The following is a 23,169-nucleotide window of genomic DNA, read 5'->3' on the forward strand; positions in this document are numbered from 1 at the left end:
AATTCTCTTTCTTTAGTTCTTTTACTAGTTTTTAGAGCATATTTCTATTTATAATTTACGATATATACAAATTAAATAGTAAAATAATACCAACTATTTTTTTTCTGTAAAATCTTTATGAATTAGATTTTTTCTGTGTGCACCCTCACCCCGCTGACTCATGTCATTTCTGCACGAAGGAGTTCAGTGATCCCGCCTGCTTACCAAAAAAGTCCTCCCATCTCTCCGAGGTGTCCGAATCGGATTCTATGTCCATCTTGGTCTTCTGCGGCTGCTTGATTTACGAGTGCGCTTGCTTAGTTTTGGCCAGGTCTTCTCTCCCGCTTGGTCGCTAAATTTAGACAACGGCTGCAGAGCAACTGACACTGAAGGAGGTCGTTATTATCACGGCTGCTCCGGCTGCTGCATTAGATATGGCCGGAGATACAGTATCTAAAACGGGCGATTGGTGGCCAAATGACTTCACCCGGCGCAGAGCGGAAAGGCAAAGCTCAATCAATGACCAGCCGATAAGATAAGCACCCGATTTAACTTTAAACACTGGCACCGAACTGTGCGATTTTCTTTTCCGTTTGTTTGTCGTATATTTTTCGCTTCGCAGGTACGAGTATCTGGCTTTATTCACCACTAGTCGCAGATATCTTATCGCGGTCTCCGAAGCACCGGGGTAGAGCGAATATCCAGCAGGTACGGAGGCATTGTGGCCAACAGCTGGCGGCAGCGATTCGGAATGAGAATACGCGAATGTATCTCAAAGTTGCGCTCAGTTCTCGGAACTTGTGATGACTAAACCGGCTCGCGAACTTGTGTCTCAGGGGTTATTTATTGCCTTTATTTGGGCTAGAACAAATTGTGGGGATCGACCCTGTGATCGCTGATTGAATTAAGGCAATGGGCTCTTCACTTGCCGTTCGCAAAATGAACACAATACGAAAATTCACAAATTGCAGACAAAAGTATCTCGCGCTTCGCTGCTTTTCCAGTTTCTCCCGTGCAAATCACCTTCGCACCGTTACTTCTAATTGCGGCAAATAAAAAACACTCTCGTCTCACAGATACGGCTGCACATGCAGATACACTTGTGTATTTTCAGATATAATTTTTGATTTTCTTTCTTTATTTTTTTTTAACGGGTAGGGGGCGGTTCACAGGCACACACGCTCACTCGCTGGATCAGCTCGATCGCTCCAGGAACGACATTTCCAGCGCGCGTCTCAAATCGAACTGACTTTGTGAAAGACCCTCCGAGTCGGAAGACCCCAACAAGTTCTCTTAAGAGAGAACTAGCTCTTAGCTGAGCTATTCGCGGCATTACATCCAACCGATCCAAAGAGCCCCAACATTGTATCTGTATCTTCGGAGAGCGCAACAAGTTCGAGTTGCGAGCCACAGGTAACCAGCTACCAGCAACTCCTAACAGTCGTGGGTGCATGATCGACAGCACCACCAGGTGGATATGATGATCCACTCGTAGTACAGCTCGACTGGATAAAAAAGAAAATTATATATATATAAAAACTGTAACTAAAGCTAAGATCAATCTTGATAAGAAATTAGAAATAAGTTATCAGAACAAGAATATATATACATTATATACTGTAACTAAAGTTAAGATCAATCTTGATAAGAAATTATTCTGATAACTTATTTCTAATTTCTTATCAAGATTGATCTTAACTTTAGGTAGAGTTTTTATAGCTACTTATATTAAAAATAAAAAAATCTTGGACAGTGAAGGTCCAAAGCAACTTACTTATGCACAATATTACGCCTAGCAGGAGGTGCAGAGGAGCCGGTAAGTGGAAGTAAAAAAACACAACCAATGCCACAAGAAACGCCACGCCCACCAGACCGATGATGAAGGACAAGAGAATGGCCCAGCACATATCCTGCTCAACCGGGTTGGGACGGGGTTAGAAAATGTACGATAAAAGGTTCAAAACCCAAGTATCCACTCACCCACATGGTGCCAAAGAGCAGAAATACTTTGGCCAGGGCGTAGATGAGGGCGAAGACCATTGCTAGAACCATGAGCAGTACATTGGAGTTTCCCGTGATCAGCTCGAACAGACCCACAGAAAAGATTACCAAGGCCAGGATCATCCCAGTGAAGCCGATGAAGATGCAGCCGATGTAGAGCGACAAATAGCCGCAGAACACGCGCAGACACATTTCGATTTCCCCTGTCTTTTGACTAGAAATCACAAGCACATATTTCACTAGAATTTTGAATTAAATTTAGGCTACAAACGGGGCACCGACTTACATGTTGACATCAAAAACAGTCTAAATATTAGAAGTTATGGATTATTGCTTAAGTTTACATAAATGCTACTGTATTTTTAAAATTAAATATACAAGTTTTTTCTTTAATTAAATATAAGTGTTATTTTAGTTTGGTTTAAATGTAATAATTTAAACATATTCGTTCTTAACTTGCAAAAAATTCGCGCTCAAAACCCAACCAGCTGTTTCAGTTATCGATAGTAAATCGATGACAGGTCTCTATCCTCGCACGTCTATCGTTTCCAATTGGCATCCAACTAACTGAAGAATAAAGTAAATAATGGATATAGCCGATCCGCCTCCGAGTAAACGAGCCCGGAAATCGCCCAACTTGGAGGAAGACATCACTGGGATCCGCGCCATCCTGTCCGATGAGTTCGACGAGGACATAGCACTGATCAAGGCGCACAGCTGCCAGCTGGAGACGAAGCAGCAGCTCCAGGCGGTCATCCAGGAGCTCTCCCAGAAGCTGCCTCACTTCCAGCACCTGAAGCGCGTCCACGACCGCAGCGTGCTCATCTGCCCCAGCTCGGAGATCGGGGCATCCCTGAAGCAGCACCTCGAACAGTTCTCCTTCTCGGAGCACGTGCTCCGAGCCCTGTGCCAGGGAGTCCGGGTGGTGGAGGTGCCGGAACGGATGCCCCGGCTGCGGGTACAGTACGAGAAGACCCTCAAGCACTGGCCCTGCAAGTTTCACCCCAATCACTACTCCGAATCCCTCCGGAATGGCAGCAACTTCAGCTCCGCTCAGCGCATCTTCCACAAGAGGATGGCCCAATTGCTGGTGAGACTCTCCCGGGATGTGAATGGCAACCGGCCTGTCGGAATCTGCGTGGATCCACGACAATCGAATATTGTGTCCATCGCTGGAGCCATAGAATCCCCCAGCCCACACGAACATAGCAGCATGCTGCTGGTGGATTTCGTTGCCCGAAGTCAAGAAGGCGGAGCCACAAGGGTGGAGTTCCCATTCACTGAGGATTCCAAGGAGGTGGAAACCACTCTGCGGGGCATTCCCAAAGCCTACTACGATTACCTGATGAAAGATGAAGAGTACAAAGACCTGACATTCGGAGCGGAGAGGTCGAGGAATTGTAAGGAAGTTAACGCCGATCAGGGAGCGGATAACCTGGCCAAATTCGGACCCTATCTGTGCACCGGCTACGATGTCTATCTGCTGCAGGAACCCTGCCTCATGTGCTCCATGGCCCTAGTTCACAGCAGGGCGAAAAGAGTGTTCTTCCTACGAAACTCTGACAACGGAGCTCTGGCCACGCGATTCCAGCTCCATTCGGTGCGGGAACTCAACCATCACTACGAGGTGTTTCAATTCACCACCAAGGAAGACAAAGAACTGACGTAACGTTTAACAGACCTTGGTTTAATAAAGGATTTATAGGATATCTTCGATTTTTTGCGTTGCTCTGGCCGTCGACTGGCGGGTGGGCGTGGACAGGAGGCCCAGCAGCTGGCAATCGGCCTCCAAGATGGTAATGTCCTTGGACGAGCCCAGGAATTTGGTGGACAGCTCCAGGTCCTTGATGCGCAGACGAACGCGGGCCCCTCGGACATAGTCACTAGGGAGGGAGGTGGGTTAGATGCATGTAGGAAATGGAAATGAAATCCCTTGTAATCACCTAGCATTCCGTGTTGGACGACTGCAGACACAGTGGAACTTCCAGCCAAAGTCTATGTACAGGTCATCGCCCACCACATGGAAGATCTTGCCGCTCACCACCTTGCCTTCCGCGTTGCCCAGCTGCTCCAGAGATCAAAGGGTTATTACATAAACAAGGGGATTACTGGTATGGAACTCACATCTATTAACTTGGAGTTGCGGAGCAGGGAGGCGAAAGTCTGGTTGTCCTCCGGCAGTTGGGCAGGCGTAGCCGGAGCCGTGTACTTGTCAAAGGCACGGGCAAATCCTCCCTTGTTGCTACCGATCTCCGCCGGATTCTCCACGGGAGCAGCTCCCTCCGCCGGTTTTTCCGTTTCGCCGCTGATCAGTCTCATGGCCACTGGCAGCCGGCGGTGGCAGGTTAAGGAGCCCATCTGAAGACCGGATCTACTTAGTTTTTGCAGCAGCGACATGGTTTTTATTTAATATTTTCTAATAAATATCCACAAGATCCAGGCCAATTGGAAAAACAAAGAGGAAGAGCAGTATCGATAGACCGCCAATCGATTGAAAAGCAGCTGGGCCCTCCCATCACTAATTCGTAGGGATGCAAAAACATCGATAGTGAGTACATCGATGTTTTCAACATCGATGTTTGTAAGCATCGATATATCGCTAAAACATCGAAATTTCGCGAAAACATCGAAATTTTGCTAAAACCTCGAAATTTCGCTAAAAACATCGAAATTTTCTTCAATTTATGAATATATACCATAAAACCCTCCAAATATTAATTAAAATATTGTTTTTATGAAACTTATTATAAACTTATATTTATTCAAACAAAACAACAACAATATTTTCAGAAACAAATAAAAAAGCATAATCTTAATACATATTTTAACGAAATCATAAAGAAAAATGGAATCACATTATTTCAGTTCAGTTCACTTCAGTTCAGTTCAGTTCAGTTCAGTTCAGTTCTTACTTATCTTACTTATCTAATCGATATCTATATCTTAACTAATAATCCACTGGTTTTTCTGTAAAAACAACAGCATGTTCAAAGTTTTAGGTTTAAGTCGAGATCTCTTTTCGTCCGCGATTTGTCCTGCCTTGCTGAAAGTCCTTTCCGAGTCAGTAGATGTCGCAGGTATACATAAATATTTTAACGCGCACTGCGCAAGATTGCTGAATTGAACTTCATTAACCTGTAAGAAAATAGGGTTATTCAAGAAGAAATGTAAAATATTAAAAAATTTACCCTCCAGTATTCGAGCGGATCTATTTTCTGATGCGCATTCTGTTGCTCGAAATATTGCCGCATTTCGATTATTGCATCGGATCTCCAAGTTCTTGGCTTATTTTTGACTTTTTCGGCCATAAATCCGTACAAATCAGAGGGGTGTGTTTTCTCGGCGGCCGGTTCCTCATTTGGACATTGGTTCTGCACATCTTTGAAGACGAAAGTCAAGTCATTTTCCAACGCTGCTACTGCTTGTTCTGCATTCATCGGATTGTAAAATCCTTCCTTTTTAAATCTTGGATCGAGAATCGTTGTCATCCTCGTAGCAGTTCTAGATTCATAGGGGTAAAGTCTGCTTCTCAACTGATTTGTTAAAAACAAGCAAGTGTCAGCCCCTACACTCGTCTTCATTTGCGGCTTAAGCGTATCCATTTGAATTAAAAGGCCCTGCACTGTGGGTATTATTAAGGATACCGTTACTTTTTTGGCAGCTGACGTATTCACTGTTGCCGTTTCAAATGGCTCTAAAACGGTGCAGATGTCTTGAATGATAGAAAATTGTTCCTCACTTAACGGTAGTGGCGCCTTCAAAGATTTTAGTAAAACTCCGCAAACTGCCTCTCGAACGAGTAAAATTCTCTTTAGCATATAGAATGCACTATTCCAACGAGTAGGCACTTCCTGTATTAGGTTTAACGGCTTTTCAACGCCTTGTGCAGCTCTTAGTTTGGCATACGCAATCGCACTGCTTTTAAAATAAGTGACAATGCTCTTAACGCTTTTTAAAACATCTTGCACATCATTTAGGGCAAGCGTGCTTTGAACAATTAAATTTAATGAATGGGCAAAACAACCCAGGTGCTTTTTTTGCAAATTCTCACAGGCCTTTTTCATAGAAGCTGCGTTGTCCGTTACAATAGTTACCACTTTATTAAAAATGTCAAAGTCCATGCAAATTGCTTTTATAGTTCCTGCAATATTGTCACTGCAGTGATTGGTTTGGTCTAATAACGGCTGTGTGGCTAGAACAACCGTTTTTAGCTCGAAATTTTCAATAAAGTGGCACGTCAACGTTAGGTAACTGGCGTTTGAACGAGACGTCCAACAATCCGTTGTTAATGAGCAATATTGGACCGTACTCAGCTTACCCTTTAATTTGGATAGCGCTTCTTCATAAAGATTTTTTGTGACCACATTCTGCAATGTAGTACGGCTGGGCAAAATGTACTTTGGATCGAGTAATTTTATAAAATTTTTAAACCCATTGTCGTCTACTATGCTGAACGGCTGAATATCTGACGACACCATTTTAGCGAGACATTTATCAAGTTCAATCTTTCTGGATGATTTTGGGTCGTACGCATCAGATCGTAAAACAAAATTGTCCATTTTCATTGCAGACGTTGGAGCAGACGACGAAGCAGCAGACGTTGGAGCAGACGACGAAGCAGCAGACACGTGGTCTAAAACGCAATACAGTGTTAAAATTATGAAATAACAACTGCTGCGACTGGAACTTACTTGTTATGTGCAGAAACCTGTCCATTGTGCCGAGAGGAACCGCCCTAATATGTTTTACCTGTATCAAACTGTAACAATACTTAATAAAATGAAAAAATGTGCACTTTTTCCCAATTTACGTACCACTTGCTTTGCGTGTGTATCTCTTAGTGATAACATCGATGTTCGAAAAAAAGCATCGATACATCGCTGTTTTAAAAAACATCGATAGTATCGATAGTGACATCGATGTTTTTGCATCCCTACTAATTCGTATTACAAAAAACACGCTGCCGGCATTTATTTTGATATTACGAAATCGGTTGTTAGGCGCAGGGAATTGACTATTGACCAGCAAAATGATCCAGCAACAGCGCCAAAGAATCGAGGCCGCGGTCACGGAGATGATTGACGACATGGACAAGACACACCTACGCAAAATGCAGGTAAGCAGTGACCTCTATAGAAAGAATCCTGAAATTGACTCCGTTTTCAACCAATTCCAGAACGAGATGCATTTGTGTGCGGCCAAGTGCTGTCAGGATGGAACCTCCAGCGTGGACAGCGTCCAGAGGTGTGTGGACCGGTGTTCCACGCCCATGACGAGGGCCCAGAACTACGTACAGCACGAACTGGGGGAGTTCCAGGGCAGGTTGCAGCGTTGCGTCATGGTCAGTACACATTGCATCAACTTGTTGCTCCACGGACAAGATTGTCTTATCCCTAGGGATCCTGTAGAAAGATAATAGTCTCTATCAATAGTCCAAGTCTTTTAAAACTGGAATAGGAATATTACAATTGTTAGACAGATATATTTATCATGAATTATTCTATTGAAAATATTTATTAGAATAGCTTTAGCCTTTTATAACATATAGAGTTATATTTTTTTTTAATTTTGATTAAGTACAAGATATTGTAAGATGCAGCTAATAATTAATTTCTTAAATGAAGGACCAACTTGTTTTCTAAATTAGTTATAGTCGTGAATAATGGAGCATTATTTATATAAAAGGTATAATTTTCTTAAAACTTATTTTACAAATATGCTTGCTTAAGTCTGCTATTTGTTTAAAGAAACCCCTTTTGGAGGAAAACTTAGATTTATTTTTCATGAAGAGAGAAAAAGAAAATATCCTAAGAATTTACATTCGAGAAATAATAAATCAAAATTTCCCTCCGCAGCAATGCAATGACGACGTGAAGGTGAAAATGCCGCCCAATCCCAACGAGGACCAGATAGCCAAGTACACCGACCAGTTCGAGCGCTGTGCCATCCAGTGCGTGGACAAGCATGTGGGCCTTATTCCCGGCATGATGAAGACCATGAAGGCTGTGCTCTCCAAGGGACCCGAGAGCATTCCCCAAGTCTAGCTCAACCTGCATTTACTACTTAATTAGTTGTTGAACTCTTTTATTTTTAAACCGTGCTATGTTTACCATCTCTAAAGTCATTTCACATTTCCCTAACACTTTTAAGAATTTAAAAATCAAATTACCTTAATAGTTGTTCAAGGTCTTAAGTACCGATCAAATGTAGTGTAAACCATCTCTGGAATCATGTCAAATTTTGCCATTACTTAAAAAATACAAATACTTTGTACACCGAAAACTGTCACCCACATTTAGTTTTGTTTTCTGTTTCAAAATTGTTAAAATTCCAAATAGCAATGGTGGAGCAACAGAAAAAGCGACTGGAGGATGCAATCAGCGGCATGATCGAGGACATGTACCGCACCCACTTGCGCAGGATGCAGGTGAGATTGGGCTCTTTATTTGGCTTTGATGAACTCCTGGTAAGAATGATGTGCCCAAGTCCACGATGCACCGCTGTGCCGCCCGTTGCTGCGATGATGAGCGAGGGACGCTGGAGAGCGTGCAGAACTGCATCGAGAAGTGCGCCGGACCACTGATGGATGCACAGGACTATCTGCAGCACGAGCTGGGCCAGTTTCAGAACCGCCTTCAGAATTGCGTCAGGGTAGGAGAGTGATATTATCGGGCCTTTGAACCTTTTTTTCGGTATTGTAGTTATGATAGAATATATTGATCGATGTATTTATCCAGTATAGTATAAGTATAGTAGAGTAGAGTATAGCATAAGTTTACAGCTAAAATGCCACTTAACCGTATGTGGCAGATTCAGTTAGAGCTTAGCCCATGGACCACGAAGATGTCATTAAATTTGTCCGAGTTTTTGAGTTTAAATGTTATATAGAGGTAAAGGGGTATACTAGATTCGTCAGAAAGTACGTAGCAGGTAGAAGGAAGCGTTTCCGACCTTATAAACTATAAAGTATTCTTGATAAGGATTACTAGCCGAGTCGATCTTGCCATCTACATCTGTCCGTACGCATATATATGTATATATATAAAAGCTAGAAAGTTGGGTCTTGGCATTTCGATTCTGGAGCTTCTTGCGCAGTGCAAGTTATTTCAGCTGTCGGTCTAGCGCCTACATTTTTAAAGTTCTTGGAATAAATAAATGGGATTATTGATATCCATCTACATACCAAAAATTTTTGAGACCATTCAATGTTAAGTTTGGCAGTTTTTTTGTGTGATCACCATGACTTTATCTAGCTTCTGATCTGCAGCTTGTTTTCCAGTTAGACACAACTCCAACTCAAACGCACTACAGCATTCAAAAAACATGCGACAGTTGACATTTAAAATTTTGAAAATTCTTAAAAATTAAGAATGGAAGCTAGCCTCGGCAAGTCGAAGTTTATATACCTTCGCAGCGTAAGCCATAACATGCAATTAAAATCATATACGTATTATTACAGATAACGTATATTCGGAAGATTTATATTGATTATACCGATAAATTCTATAACAACTAAAAAGCGATATTATTCAAAATTTTTAAGACTTAAAAAAAGGATGTAACCCAGTGTAGAAGAGAATAGAATAATATAAGACGATCAAATACAACAAAGCTTTTCATTTATTTTTTCGATTTTTCTTAAGCGAGCAATATGATATAGTTGTCCGATCCGGCTGCTTTCGACTTATATACACCCTCGAATATAAAAAAGACTTTTGGAAGAGGTTCTTTCCGATATCTACTAAGCCTAAAGCGACTAGTTTGCGAAGAAAAACGGTCAGACATGGATACAGTTCGACTGGTCTAATGATGTTGATCAAGAATATATATACTTTATAGGGTCGGATACGTCTTCTTCACTGCGTTGTAAAATTCTGACTGATATCATAATACCCTCTGCAAGGGTGTACAAAATATGCTACCGAACAAATTATGGTTTGTAATCTAATGTCTAGAGAACCTGTGGTATTACGGATATTTCGATATCCAATATAGTTTTAAAGATGTGTGTAGAACAACCTGCCTGTCATTTAAACTGCTGTGTAAAACATTTTCGAGTTTCAAGTTCGAGAAATGAATACTACTAAAGGGTAGGAACAGAGCCAAAAATTGTTTAGAAAAAATTCTAGTTTTGCGAACTGTAAGAATTTCCTCTAAATTGGTTGATGACTTATAAAGATGAGGATTGCAATGGCAATCCGACTATAGAGTTCTTAAATAAAATATATATATAACCACTGAGAATTGGGTTTAAAAGTACTTTAAAAATCTCATCTGAGTATTTAAACTTCAGATATTCAATAGTACTTCAAGCTTCGGTGCCCGAAGATAGCCACCCCTACCCCTTTAATTCGGTTGATAATCCACAGGACTGTAACAGCGATGCCCGGGCCCGTCTGCCCAGCAATCCGAATGACCGGGACATGTCCCGATCCCAGCACATGTTCGAGAGCTGCACGGGCGGCTGTGTGGAGAAGCATATAAACCTAATTCCTGGGCTGCTCAAGTCGATCAAGCAGACGCTGGACAGAGGTCCCCCCAAGAGATCACGCAACATGGACATGGACGCCTAGCCAAGCCACGAAACCCCTTCCTTCCCAGGATCGATCCACATTAAATACTCCAGTCGAGAAGTTGTCAGTGATACACTTATTTATTTATTGAATATTTTTGGTACAGCTAACACTTAAGATACTCTAGACGAAATTGTAACCCGGGGAAGGCTTATCGGAAGAGGGCTTATCAGGGCCACGTGACCCGCGTCTGCCTGGTTGAACTCCGAGCTCCCGGATCTTCTTTTGGGCCCTAGCTCATTAAATATCTAGTAATAAAGATTCTTAGTAATATGCAACAATACGAGCAACTATATTTTTGGGGATCTGGCTGGGTCTACTGCTCGTTTTGCTTCGTCCTCACGCCGTACTTGCTCCAGAAAGTCACCTTGGCGGTGGTCTTCTTCAGGTTGTCCTGGAACACGGAGCACGTGTCGAAGGGTGGACAGTAGAGGTGCAGGGAGACGGAGGTGTCCGAGTGGCTGGGATTCTCCACGCGGTGCAGGCCCAGATTGTCTATAAACAAAATAAAACCCCATCCAGTAAGTAAACGAAATCCCCGTGTTTTGTAGATTATAATTTCCTCACCATTTATGTAGGCCACATCATTGACGGCGATGGGTGTCTCGCCGATCTCCACCAGCTCCCGGCTATCGATCTCGCCATCGGGATGATGGGATCGGCCGGTGTCCCTGGCAGTTCTATTGGGGTACTCATAGCGCTTCTCGCGCAGATCCCCCTTCAGCATCTTCATGAAGCAATGGGAGTCGGCATGGTCGTGCACCGATGAGCCATGTCCTTCGCCCCAGCAGAGGATCAGCAGATTGAACTTTCCGTTGCCAGCATCCACCAAGTTCCGGGTGTACGTATAACGATCGAACTTGGCGTACTTGCGCCACTCCCGCGGATTGGACTTGTAGGTGAGCATCAGGTGATTCACCATCTCGATGTTGACGTAGTTGGACTCGAACTCCCGGTGAAGGGCGGCCACCAAGTCCGTCAGGGAGTCCACCGCGGGTCCGTACTTCAGGGGCTTCTCCAGGGCGCAGTAATAACTGGTAGCCTGGCGCAGGTACTTCTCCTGGTCAACCTCCTCGATCTCGGACTCGATCTTGGACAGGGCCATTTTGGGTTTGCTTTGATTGACCTACAGTTCGGAGGAAAAACGGAGGATAGGTTGTGCATCAGTTAAAGCTGAAGGGCGTGGAAAACTACCTATTTAGTCTATAGAGTTCAATTCTCAATTAATTTAGATGAATTACGTTGTAAAGTCGATGATCGCTGCTGATAGCTAAAGACTGTCTATAGGGGTGTATATTCCGCTTGATTGCTGTTGGAAAATATTAAATTAAATCTGGTAATCGCACACGCTTCTCCTCGGATTGCAAAACTCGAACTGAACTGACACCCCGATTTCTGGAGATTTCGCTCTCCTGCCCAGTCTATATAGATTATATAGTCAGATTGGACGTAAGTCGGAGGCGTAAGTCCGAAGCAATAACAAAAAACAAGAAGTCGCCGGCGATAATCGCCCAGCCCCTTATCAATAACAGATTTTGTCTATATATGTCTATATAGATAGATCGAATGTTGCCAGGAGTGGCTCAACAGATGCGCCTTAAATTCTGACAAAAGGTTAACGGCGTTCTAATGGCAGCGATTGCGAATAAAAAACAAATTTATGTTATAAATGGGGCCCAAAAATATTGGGCGATACGGGCAATGTCACTGATACTGATAGCTAGTTGAATCTGGTAGCTGACGCACTGCTTGAAGATCTACGGGTAGGACGACCCATCTAAATTTACATATTTTTATCAGCTTGGACGGTCAGGGACTTTCCCTGGAACGCAAATCTATTATGGTTCAAGTAAACCCTGAGAAAAATAACTTTCCCCGAATATAGAATAATTATTATAGTCAAAAGATACTTTTAGTTCTAGTAATGCATTGCAGTTAATTGCCTACTTTCAGGTTTATTGCAAATTTCTTTTAATTGCCTGCCATTAAGTAATGTCGCAATGCATTTGAGAGCTCTTTGTGATTCAGGAAGTTCATTAGTGACTAACATACTGACCCTACTTTCTCCCTCAAAAACAACTGAGTAAACAAAAGGGTTCTTTCATTGTTCTCAAACTGAAGTTGGGAATGCGAGTAACCCCTAAATGCGTATTATATAACTTTTCGTAATACCCAAGATAAAGAAAACACTTTCCATCTCGGCTGCAATTTCAGCAAGTGAACTTGCATTAGAGGTAATAACTTTTTTACGAACCCCAAGCCATGTTATTAAATATTTTCCCCCGAGTGCCACATAAAGGTGTTTCGGTTCGGTATTTGAAAAATGTTTTGCAATGGCCAAAAAGTATAAAACTGCCAGCTTGGCAGCCAACTTTCGCAACAGGTTAAGGCCAATAGCAAAGTCAAAGCAAAAACTAAAAGCTGCGAACTGCCATTTGTGTAAATATTAGGCGAACAGACAGTTTGGAAAATTGGTGGAAGGAAAGCCGAGGTCTATTTATGCAGCAGTTCAATAAACCAAGACTGCAGTTGGATTTTCAAATTTTAAAACAGCTTAGGCCAGGAAATTGGCCTTAAGGGACTTTAAGGATAAAGGACTTACCATTTTTGGTGATTTGTTACACTTTCTTCTTCTAAGATATAAGTTTAAAAATTTTGGTTGAACTTCAAAATTCACTTTTTAAAAATACTTTCGAGTCAGGACTCAGACTTGCACTTTTTTCAATGTTTCACTGGGTAGTTGCCACTTGGATGCGCGCCGCCGTGTTTGTGTGCCTGTTTTGGGTATCTTTCACCAATTTATGGAGATCTTGGCCAGCAAAGCCCCCTTTTCCACTCAAAACGCAATTCGAGTGACAAAAACGACGCCGGCAGAGGCATCGCAGCTCGAATGGCATTTTGAGTCATTTTTGAGGCCGCGAGCCAAAACTCAAAGCGGTTTCACTCGCCGCAACCTGGCTTGTTGTTGTTTACTCAGTTGGCCAGGCCCGAAATTTATGCTACCATGCCATGCCGCCATGTCGATCCGAGGTTGAGCGGCCAGATATTTTAATACATTTCTCCCCCGGACCAACTATTAATTATTGGGACGTGCTGTTTTTTTCTGTCTTTGTTGGTCTTCTTTCGTATTTGCGTTTTGGCCGAGAGAAATGGCCGCGAGCCTTTTGTCAAAGCCATTCGACGGAATTCTCTAGCAAAAGTTTGGCCTGGGGTCAAAATGATGAAAGGTCTTATCAAATTGCTACAGCACAATAATTGTGTGTCAAGTACTGCTTGCCAATATTTGTTGAGCTCGAAACACTTGGCCTGACACAATTTCAATCATTTTGAGTGGAAATAGATGTACAGTATTTTTTTTTTGGTAATGTTAGTTTTGTAAGATTAGTTAATTTTTAAAATATAAAATTTCCTACTAAATAATCTTCAATAACATATTAAGGTACTCCCTTTTACTTCACTTGGCATTCCGTTTCAAATCATTATAATTGTAAGTGTATCTCAGAGATGTCAGATATTTTTAACGCCGCACCACCGCCTAATTAACATATTCAATCAGTTCGTGGCTTTCTAACCAGGTTTATTCAACTTTGAACTATTCTTTTTGCATTCCAGGCCCACTATGTAAATCATTTGCATATTTTCAAAACACTTTAAGACGAACATTCATCTTTGTTTTCGTGTTTCGCCTTGAATAATGCAGCTAATAACAATATCAATGACCGACGGGGAATCAAAAACAATATTTTCATATTTGTCAACCATAAAAGTGGGAATTCTAAAAAGAGAACAATATTTGCGCATTTGAATGACTGTTTCTTATCAGCGGAAAACGTATTATACGAACTAACAGAGGCCAAAGGTTGCGACTTGTAAATTACCGGAAATACAAAGCTCCAATACTCAATTAATTGCCGTTTTCATTTGAAATAGCAATTCTTTTTTTTTGATTTTATGTAAATCAAGGTTAATTTACATCTTTATATATTTCTTACATTTTTTTTGTCATTAATTTCATTCGATTGATTCACAATTTTCCTTATGACTAGATAAAATAAACGCAAATATCAATATACACACATTTTTGCTTTAGACATTGGACACTAAATGCTATAAAAGCTGAACTTATAAATTCTGCGGAAAATTCAAGGATTTAACTTGAAGGTTCGATAAGCTGGATTTCGCTTTCTGAAGGGCAATTTCTATTAAATGAATGCTGCAGGCTAATCTTCATCCTCCTCAGACATATCAAATTCGTCGTCATCAAAATCGATTATCTGTATGAAATACATTCATATTATAAATTGCTTGTTTAGATTAAGTAGGGGTGCCTCAAACCTCGCTGTTCAACCGCTTAAACTCTGAGATCCCAGTCAAATCCTCCAGATACTTGGCTGTTTCGAATGTTTTAAAGAGGAAAGCATTTCCCTCCGTTTTATATGCATTTAAAACTGGCTGTAAAAATACAAGAATACGGAACGTTAAAATAAATAAAAAGGTTAGGATTTCTTTTGAGCTAAAATATTATCTATAATCAAATATTTTAATAAGAGCGGAAAATTCTTACCGCTGAGCACGCAATGCACTGAGCAAACTTTTGAGTAGCGGGTAAGATATTCTCATAGTTGCAAAGCATTCCCCGGATGGAGTGAGGTAGAATGCCTAGTAGACCTTCAGGCACTTTGCCTGCCGCCTCCTCCGATTTGCCACGCCCACTCTGGGCATAGTAGGCAGGTGCTAATTCCTTTCTGGGATGCTGGAGCAAAGCAACCAGCAGTTCCACCGCATAACTAGCAGCAATGTTGGATACCCCGGGTCGCGTCACGGTGCATTGCTGGTCCAGCGTGCGGTCCTTGAGGGACTGAAAAGTGGATGGTAAAAGTATGAACAATATATTGATATGCTATACCTAATGTTCATTAGTATTACATAAAATAGAAGATAGTGGGTTTTTTATTCCATTTTATCATTCGACATTTTAATTGAAATACGTAAAATGTTCTGTTGAGTAAAAATAAATAAAATAAAGTACGCGGTACATACTGAAGGCACTGCACCTACAACACATTTGAATTTAAGACAGACTTTCTAATAATACCATTTCCTTACCATTTAAATATGTCTGCTATATCTTTTTAAACTATCCTTGTCGCATTTTCCTCTATTTATAATTACATACATAACTATTTTTTTTTGTAATAATAAAGATATATTATTTAGTAGATCTACTAAACTTGTTTCTAAATATACATATATTAACATTTCTTCAGGGTGTTCCTGAAGAGCTTCGGCGCCGGTGCACTAGTAAGATCGAAAGCTTTCCAAAGCTTTTCAGTGTCAACAAACACATGCTTGGAGCTAACAGAGATGACGCCTCCAGGCGAGAACAAAACAAATAGTTGGTCTTAGAGACCAAACCCAAAGTATAGAAACTTAAGCGGTTCCATCGGTTACTTGAGTAACCCGCCGCTCCTCCCATTTTCGATTAGATAAGGTTCCGGCGAGCGGGAGAGCCGGAGAACTCCGGACTCTCCCACGCCCCTATAAAGTACACACATTTTGTGTTCGTTCAGTGCAAAGGCGATAGCTAGTTCAATAGTTATTTGCAGGAAGAAATCATGTTGACCGAGTTCGCTGGCAATCTTTCGCATCCGCTGGAGTTCGGCCATGTTCTGGAGGTCGTGGCCAAGACCATCGACGGAGCAGCCAGGTAAGAGGTGTTCCAAACTGGGATTAGTATACCTGCACGACTCCGTTTCGTGACTAATTGATTGTCAAACAGGGCTTCTTATCAGTTCGTGACTAATATATCGATTATGATCACTTTGGTTCGCCAGGTTCCATATCAACCTCTGCACGGCCAAGAGCACAGTGGATCCCAACGCGGATATTGGGCTACGCTTCTCATGCTACTTTCGGAATGATGTGATCGTACGGAATTCCCGTGTGAACGGCTCATGGGGCGAGGAGGAAACCCATGTCCTGGACCCCAACACTCTGCCCAATCCCATCGTCAGCGGCGAGTTCTTCCTTGTGTACATCCTGTGCTGCGAGGACAGCTTTGCCATATCGATAAATAGCCGGGAATTCTGCAGGTTCCGATACCGCATGCCATTGTCAGCCATCCGTGCACTGGAGATCCGTGATCAGATCCAGGTGATCAAGCAGGTTGATCATCGTACCGTGTTTCCCAATCCCTGGCCCGCCATCCACGCCTCTGACTACTTTAAGGCGTTCAGTAACGACCAGCCCATTTTGTTCAGTGCTGGCCATGTGATCGTCCTTACAGCTCGCTGCTTTGAGAACAAGAAGGGTCAATTTATCATCAAGTTCATGGACTCGGACACCAAGCGCGAGGAGCTCCACTTCAGCGTGCGTTTCGATGAGAAGGTGGTAGTGCGCAACTCCATGAATAAGAGCTTTGAGTAAGGCTGTCTTAAAATGTGATAACCCTCCAGGGCTAACTAATTCTCTTTACAGTTTTGGAACCGAGGAGCGCCATGGCGGCTTTCCCTTCGTATTCAACCAGCAGTTCAAACTGGCGCTTGCCTTTACGGATCGCGAAGTTCTGACCGCCGTCGACGGTTACAATTTCTTTAGCTACGCTTGGCGTACCCCAAATGCCATGGCGAATCTGGTGGGCTTCAAGGTGACCAGCATAAACGGCCTGGTAGTCCAGATAACTGGCGTGGATCATCTGCAGACAGGAGACCCGACGTGTGGTGGCTTCGAAAAGTACTCCCGCCATGACTACGAGTGTGTTTAGTGACCATTTAACCGAACTAAGTCTGAAAATTAAAGTGCTATCTTAGCTATTAAAAAATCACACTCACATTTCCTGGGGCCGTAACATCGTTGCAGAAGTAGCACCCCAATTGATCGCCATTGATGCACTTGAGTCCATCGATCTGTTGGCCACCATCGCCAGCCTCTTCACGAGTATAGCCATGTCGCATTACCAGGTAGCTATCAAATCCAAGAGCTGCATTGATGACAATCTGGAAGGGCAGATATTAGTTGCGTCTCTTATAGAAGGTATATATATTGCCACCTTTTGGTTAGCCGCTCCCAGCAGCGTGGGCAACCAGCGGCTTTCGCGAGAATCTGTGAGCAAAAAGATGGCATCATGGTCCCGAACCTGTTGCTGTATCACCTGCAAATGGTCCTCCGTCTGGGCAAGCAGGGATTCTCCAATCGTATGTCCAGGCATGGGAATCTCCAACACATGACCCGCCGTTACCGCACTGGGATTAATCTCCCGCAATCTTTGGGCAGCAGTGGTGGCCTTCATTCGATTGCCAGCCACAGCGTCTGCATGGGTGTAGAGATTCTGGCGCACTGGATTGGAGAATCCTACTTTCCCGTTGTCTAGCAGGGTTATGTGCTTGAAGCCCCAAGACTGAAAGAAATAAACTATTATTTATTTCAGCTAAGTTAAATATACAGATAAACCCACCAGGAGATTTCTGGCCACAGCACAGCCTAAGGTACCAGCTCCAAACAGTAGGCATTTGGTTTGTGAGATGACTTCCAGATTGAGATCGGGAACCAGGCGCCACTTCATTAGTTTCAGGTTAAGGTTAACAGAGTTCTCAGCAAGTCTAAAAGAAAAAAAATTAATATATATTTATCAGTGATGGACAAGACAATTAATTTTAAGTCGGAAATTAACATGATAAGGGTATCTAGAACTAAGGACACATTTATAACACTGATATTTCTTATCTGGGTGTATAGCTATTATCTTACTTGGCTGGATCCATGCTGTCTCTCATGCAAACCATTCTCGGTCCCATTTTACCATTTTTGTTAAGCTCCCAGCCCACAAATTTTAACTCCCCGGGCTGGCTCAGATCGCAAGCTTCTGTTTGGATCACCTGCCATACTCGGCTGTCATCCATCTGCATTTGTTGATTGTATCGCAAGCCCAGAAACTTGAGTGATTTGCCAACAAATGAGGGACTGTAATGGAAACAGATAACTGTAAGTTGGAGCCTTAGTTAATTATAGTTAAGACCCACCATTTCTGGAGGAGGAAGGCCACATAGTTTCGCATCGACCAAGCGGGATGATCGTACTCGCTGGGATCGGCAAAGGCAAAATAATAATATTCCACGTCCTTTTCGTTCAGGCAGCTCAAACTACGGGCTTCGAACACCTTCTGCTCCTCATTGGCATATAAAATGAAGAAGTTCTGTGACTCAGCCGGAAGGGATTTCAAAGCCTCTATATAGTTCTGACTATAGGGTAAGTCGCGCAGCCTTTGAACGGCACCCTGCAGCTTAAGGGTGGGCGTTAGGGGGCAGGGAAAGGCGAACCAGTAGTAGTAGCTGTGGCTCTTCAAGTCGGCGAAGGAGAGGACAAAGAACCGGGTCAACAGACTGGGATCCCTCAGAACCTCACCGCTGCTCATGTTAGCCAGCAGTTCCTTGCCCTCATCGGCCAGCAGTTGTAGCTTGTCCAGGGCCTTGAACTCTTCGATTGTGTTCTTGTTGTAGATGGTGCCGCTGGCGGAATGGTAAAACTTTGGGGGCTGTGCCGTCCTGAAATGCGGGTCAATAAGTAGTGGGAGGGGCGATGCTCTTATCTACTCCAGCTTTCAGAACTCACCTGTTGTAGGCCGTGTAGTCCACTTCCATGAGACACCCACTGGCATTTCGGTTTGTGTAATGTCCAGCAATGGAGCGCTTGGAGTCGGACAGGCGATCGTGGTCCAGCTTGAGCTCCGCTAGCTTATGCCAAAAAGTGGGCGACACAAAGGATTCCCACGGTGCAAATTGCAATATCATCTCTTTATCCGCACTCATCTTTAGCTGGGGGCGTTGTTTACGTTTAAAACAGCTTTGCTGCAAGTGAACGATAAGAAAATACCACCTGGCCAAACAATAAATACCATTAAATACCACTTCAGTTAAATAAAAATACCATTCATCTTAATTTAGGGTATTCCCTAAACTTTTCCATTGAAATTAGCTGCTTACCAGCTGGTCCATATAAGCTCCATTTTTAGAAATTTCGTTCCCCCTATGTGTGAAATTTTTTGTTAAATTTTCAGCAATTCAGCAATCGAAAAGTTTAGGGAATATTCCGCATTTAGACCGTTTTGGCTTGGAAGTGTTTTTTTTTTTGCTAAGTAATTATCCAACGTATAATAGTTGTACCCGGTTTGGGACCTCCATTCAGTTCAGTTTGTATGGAACAGCTGACCGAAATTTAATTAACAATGAAAGAGTTTGGGGAATACCCTAAAACTTTTTTTATTTTTGAATTTCGGACTAATTTAACTTTATAGCTAAAAGGACTTAAGGTTCTGTCTATATATCACGTATTCATAGTTTTTCCGATTTTTGACCATCCCCCTACCCTCATGCAATTAATTTATTGACCAAAACAAGTTGATTTGTTTCACAGGCGTAATCACTTGTACTTGTTTCGGTATGAAATGGAGTCCTGGAGAATCATTATACTCTTGCAGATGGTATATTGATTTCAGTCAGAAGTTTGCATCAGCATGACTAGACGAGTCGATCTAGCCACGTCCGTCTGTCCGTCCGTTTCTACGCAAACTAGTCTCTCAGTTTTAAAGCTATCGGGCTGAAACTTTCCCAAAAGTCATATTTCTATTGCAGGTAGTATATAAGTCGGAACCAGCCGGATCAGACAACTATATCTTATAGCTCCCATAGAAATAATCGAAACAAAAAATTTAAAAAAATTATATCTTTGGTGTTTTTTAGCTTATAACCTCCTAAGCTTGGAAATAACATTTTTTAATTAGTTTTGAATTTCGAATTAAATTTGATCGAAATCGGACGACTATATCATATAGCTGCCATAGGAACGATCGGAAAATTGGCGGAAATATAATATAAAACAAATTATAGCTTCGGTGTTTTCAACATATAACCTCCTACGCTTGGAAATAACATTTTTTAATTAGTTCTGAATTTCGAATTTAATTTTATCAAAATCGGACGACTATATCATATAGCTGCCATAGGAACGATCGGAAAATTGGTGGGAAAATAATATGAAACAAATTATAGCTTCGGTGTTTTTTAACATATAACCTCCTACGCTTGGAAATAACATTTTTTAATTAGTTCTGAATTTCGAATTTAATTTTATCAAAATCGGACGACTATATCATATAGCTGCCATAGCAAAAATCGGAAAATTGGTAGGAAAATAATATGAAACAAATTATAGATTCGGTGTTTTTTGACATATTATCTTATACTATTGGGAATATCATTTTTTGTGTTTTTAAATTTAATAATTATAGCTGCAAGGGTATAGAAGCTTCGGCTTGCCGAAGCTAACTTCCTTTCTTGTTTTAGTTGACCTTACCTTTCAAATAATTTTTAACAAGGGACAAAAAAATGAGGTTTAGTCCGAATAAAGTAAGAAATTATTTTGCGTTGAATTTTAAAAAAATTACTCATTTAGCGGTTAAGGGAATACCCCAAATGGAAAATATATCGCTTACTCAACACTGCGATCAATCGGCAATGAACAACGATTTCTGTCCCAACTAGAGGTGCAGAGACATCGATGTTTTCCGTAATTGTATTATAAAATATAATTTAAAAAATATTGATGGAATTTGTATTAAAACTAGAAAAACAATTCATTTAATCAAGTAATATGCTAAGAAATAAAAAAAAAAAATAAAAACAAAAGTTCAGTCCATTGAGATCATCTTAGATTATAAAGGGATTACTTTGTAAAGCTTTGATAATTTATGTTAACAAACATATGTAAGTTGGTCAACGATACCGGACTTCAACCGGGTACGGCGATCTGATATTCAAGAACTTATCCATCTCTGAAATCTTAAGCAGCGTCGCGCCTAAACCACCAATATTACTTCATATAGTTGCAAGTAAATAATTAAACATTATTATTAACAAAATAGGAAAAATGTAACAAATTACAAACCTTTAGCGTGCTTTTGATCTTCTTCTTCTTTGAACTGTGAGGGCCCTAGAAACATCGATGGTCCAAAAAAAACATCGATGTTTTTAGAAATTTGAAAAACATCGATGCACCTCTAGTCCCAACCTAACTTGACGTTTGTAATTCCGGGGACTTCCATAATTGAGACTTGCTCAACTTTTATTGTCTTTCGGATCTGGTGTATAATAGAATCACTGAAGACTCGCAATGGCAGAGCCGGATGCAAACGGATCTCCTCAGGATCTGCTGTCCCAACAGGAGACATCGCCCATTTTGGCCCTTAATGACGACTGCTTGGAACGTGTCCTGCAAAAACTAGGACTGCAGGATCAGCTACGATTCGCCAGGACCTGCCTGCGATTTAGGTCGATCTACAAGATGGCCACTGCCAGGCTGCACAAGACCGTAAACACGGATGACCTCGGGAGATGTACCACATGGGAAATACGCGACTTCTTCAAGCTGTCTGGAGCTCATGTAAGGGGCATTAAGGTCAGGTATATGGAGGAAGAACTAGCCGAATTGGTACGGGAAAAGTGCATCAATCTAAGGACGTTGAATTTTATGTTCTGCCCTAATATACATATATTCATGAAGTCTATCATGGACAATGCTTATCATCTGGAGGCTCTGGAGATATGCTGTTCAAGCCTTGGCGATGAAGACATTTCTGTGTTCCAAGGCCTAACCAATCTTAAGGTCTTTAAGTTGAGCGAAAGTTTAATAACTGGAAGCACCTTGTGTGAGCTACCTACTTCCATCGAGGTGTTAAAGCTTGACAGCCTGTTTTTGGAAGTGAGTTACCTTCCCAAGACCTGCAAACGCTTAACCAAACTGAGATCCCTCGACCTCCTGCGTGTGGAAAGGGACGACGAGGTCTTTAAAACGATGGTAATGGAGAACTCTTGTCCTTTGCTAGAGGCACTCCGATTTACCATGACCTTCAGCCGCAACAGCGAGTATGTGGCTCAACTGCCAAGTCTAAAAGAGCTAGTGATTGGCAGTTCCTTATTTGACTGTTACGGTTTGGATCTACTAAATTCACAGGAACGGCAACTCTATAGTAGATTATGGAACAAAGTCATCGACGGTTTAGTGGCGTACAAGTACCAGAAGCTAGATCATTTTACAATTGGTGGCCGCTTAACCAAGGAACAGTTAATACAGGTCGGCAAGCTGAGCGCCCTTCGAGTCCTGTGCCTGTCTTGGGTGGACATTGACTGTACGCCGATCGCCAAACTCAAAATGTTGGAGGGGATAGTCTTCAACGAACCGTGCTTCAGTGTCTCAATGGTATTGCACCTGTTTCACGCCTGTCCAAAACTACACTGTTTGGGATTAAAAGTCACCGACGTAAACGCCATGCTGGTACATGGGATTGCAGACCGAGTTCGCCAGGAGATGGCCAACAATAACATGCAGAGAAAGCTGCCCATTGAACTAGGATTTTTTACGAGCGACGAGGAAATAAGGATGTTTATTTGCAACGTAAGTTACGCAATTGGCTTTTAAATTTTAGTTTTGCAACAGAAACTCTTTATTTAAATTACAACCAATTCTTTCTAGAACCCTGAAGCGGTGCCCAAAAATATCATTAAATTGAATGGATATAACGATTGTTGCTTTTGGCGCGTGGGTGGATTTGATTATGACTCTTAAA

At 42.0% G+C, this 23,169-nt stretch overlaps 11 protein-coding genes across 13 annotated transcripts in view; 5 read left to right on the forward strand and 6 right to left on the reverse strand.

Moving 5' to 3' along the window:
- The window catches only part of LOC119551099, a 50,082-nt gene extending 49,678 nt beyond the window's left edge, over positions 1-404 (reverse strand). For both annotated transcript variants that reach the window (XR_005219527.1, XM_037860278.1), the window contains exon 1: positions 205-404. Coding sequence is in view for 1 of the 2 variants with exons in the window: in XM_037860278.1 (XP_037716206.1) it covers positions 205-256 (52 nt within the window). In the remaining variant the exon portion in view is untranslated. The remainder of the gene's footprint in view (positions 1-204) is intronic.
- A 202-nt stretch (positions 405-606) lies between these two features.
- LOC119551102 lies at positions 607-2,272 on the reverse strand. Its single transcript, XM_037860281.1, has 3 exons — positions 1,960-2,272; positions 1,754-1,889; positions 607-1,484 (listed from the first exon to the last, which is right to left on the reverse strand). Exons 1-3 carry the CDS (start codon positions 2,170-2,172, stop codon positions 1,414-1,416), a joined length of 420 nt encoding a protein of 139 aa, XP_037716209.1. The 5' UTR covers positions 2,173-2,272; the 3' UTR covers positions 607-1,413.
- A 232-nt stretch (positions 2,273-2,504) lies between these two features.
- Positions 2,505-4,434, forward strand: LOC119551100 (probable inactive tRNA-specific adenosine deaminase-like protein 3). Its single transcript, XM_037860279.1, has one exon. The coding sequence runs from the start codon at positions 2,567-2,569 to the stop codon at positions 3,647-3,649; it is 1,083 nt and encodes a 360-aa protein (XP_037716207.1). The 5' UTR covers positions 2,505-2,566; the 3' UTR covers positions 3,650-4,434.
- On the reverse strand, positions 3,638-4,445 carry LOC119551101 (28S ribosomal protein S28, mitochondrial). Its single transcript, XM_037860280.1, has 3 exons — positions 4,105-4,445; positions 3,924-4,045; positions 3,638-3,863 (listed from the first exon to the last, which is right to left on the reverse strand). Exons 1-3 carry the CDS (start codon positions 4,375-4,377, stop codon positions 3,680-3,682), a joined length of 579 nt encoding a protein of 192 aa, XP_037716208.1. The 5' UTR covers positions 4,378-4,445; the 3' UTR covers positions 3,638-3,679.
- A 286-nt stretch (positions 4,446-4,731) lies between these two features.
- LOC119551105 (zinc finger BED domain-containing protein 4-like) lies at positions 4,732-6,861 on the reverse strand. Its single transcript, XM_037860283.1, has 4 exons — positions 6,795-6,861; positions 6,672-6,739; positions 5,169-6,613; positions 4,732-5,115 (listed from the first exon to the last, which is right to left on the reverse strand). Exons 2-4 carry the CDS (start codon positions 6,694-6,696, stop codon positions 4,924-4,926), a joined length of 1,662 nt encoding a protein of 553 aa, XP_037716211.1. The 5' UTR covers positions 6,697-6,739; positions 6,795-6,861; the 3' UTR covers positions 4,732-4,923.
- A 53-nt stretch (positions 6,862-6,914) lies between these two features.
- Positions 6,915-8,262, forward strand: LOC119551109 (protein FAM136A). The gene is made up of 3 exons (XM_037860289.1): positions 6,915-7,096; positions 7,157-7,321; positions 7,836-8,262. Exons 1-3 carry the CDS (start codon positions 7,010-7,012, stop codon positions 8,022-8,024), a joined length of 441 nt encoding a protein of 146 aa, XP_037716217.1. The 5' UTR covers positions 6,915-7,009; the 3' UTR covers positions 8,025-8,262.
- Positions 8,263-8,267: 5 nt separating this feature from the next.
- Positions 8,268-10,831, forward strand: LOC119551108 (protein FAM136A). The gene is made up of 4 exons (XM_037860288.1): positions 8,268-8,407; positions 8,467-8,631; positions 10,350-10,616; positions 10,681-10,831. The coding sequence occupies exons 1-3, from the start codon at positions 8,321-8,323 to the stop codon at positions 10,551-10,553; spliced, it is 456 nt and encodes a 151-aa protein (XP_037716216.1). The 5' UTR covers positions 8,268-8,320; the 3' UTR covers positions 10,554-10,616; positions 10,681-10,831.
- On the reverse strand, positions 10,818-11,939 carry LOC119551107 (cysteine dioxygenase type 1). Of its 2 annotated transcripts, none has more exons than XM_037860285.1 (3): positions 11,795-11,939; positions 11,121-11,679; positions 10,818-11,048 (listed from the first exon to the last, which is right to left on the reverse strand). In XM_037860285.1, exons 2-3 carry the CDS (start codon positions 11,656-11,658, stop codon positions 10,870-10,872), a joined length of 717 nt encoding a protein of 238 aa, XP_037716213.1. In that variant the 5' UTR covers positions 11,659-11,679; positions 11,795-11,939; the 3' UTR covers positions 10,818-10,869. The 2 variants fall into 2 exon arrangements, with proteins under 2 accessions (XP_037716213.1, XP_037716215.1); XM_037860287.1 differs by having other exon boundaries at positions 11,748-11,913.
- Positions 11,940-14,742: 2,803 nt separating this feature from the next.
- On the reverse strand, positions 14,743-19,357 carry LOC119551103 (ubiquitin-like modifier-activating enzyme ATG7). Its single transcript, XM_037860282.1, has 9 exons — positions 19,161-19,357; positions 18,572-19,093; positions 18,300-18,512; positions 18,007-18,151; positions 17,602-17,949; positions 17,384-17,548; positions 15,118-15,411; positions 14,889-15,005; positions 14,743-14,827 (listed from the first exon to the last, which is right to left on the reverse strand). Exons 1-9 carry the CDS (start codon positions 19,355-19,357, stop codon positions 14,774-14,776), a joined length of 2,055 nt encoding a protein of 684 aa, XP_037716210.1. The 3' UTR covers positions 14,743-14,773.
- On the forward strand, positions 15,916-17,373 carry LOC119551106 (32 kDa beta-galactoside-binding lectin). Its single transcript, XM_037860284.1, has 3 exons — positions 15,916-16,260; positions 16,388-16,975; positions 17,031-17,373. The coding sequence occupies exons 1-3, from the start codon at positions 16,169-16,171 to the stop codon at positions 17,314-17,316; spliced, it is 966 nt and encodes a 321-aa protein (XP_037716212.1). The 5' UTR covers positions 15,916-16,168; the 3' UTR covers positions 17,317-17,373.
- A 2,304-nt stretch (positions 19,358-21,661) lies between the features above and the next one.
- Positions 21,662-23,168, forward strand: LOC119549544. Its single transcript, XM_037857693.1, has 2 exons — positions 21,662-22,997; positions 23,076-23,168. Exons 1-2 carry the CDS (start codon positions 21,717-21,719, stop codon positions 23,166-23,168), a joined length of 1,374 nt encoding a protein of 457 aa, XP_037713621.1. The 5' UTR covers positions 21,662-21,716.
- The last annotated feature ends 1 nt before the right edge of the window (position 23,169 follows it).

This window comes from Drosophila subpulchrella, chromosome 2R, assembly GCF_014743375.2.
Source record: "Drosophila subpulchrella strain 33 F10 #4 breed RU33 chromosome 2R, RU_Dsub_v1.1 Primary Assembly, whole genome shotgun sequence".
Lineage (NCBI taxonomy): Eukaryota > Metazoa > Arthropoda > Insecta > Diptera > Drosophilidae > Drosophila > Drosophila subpulchrella.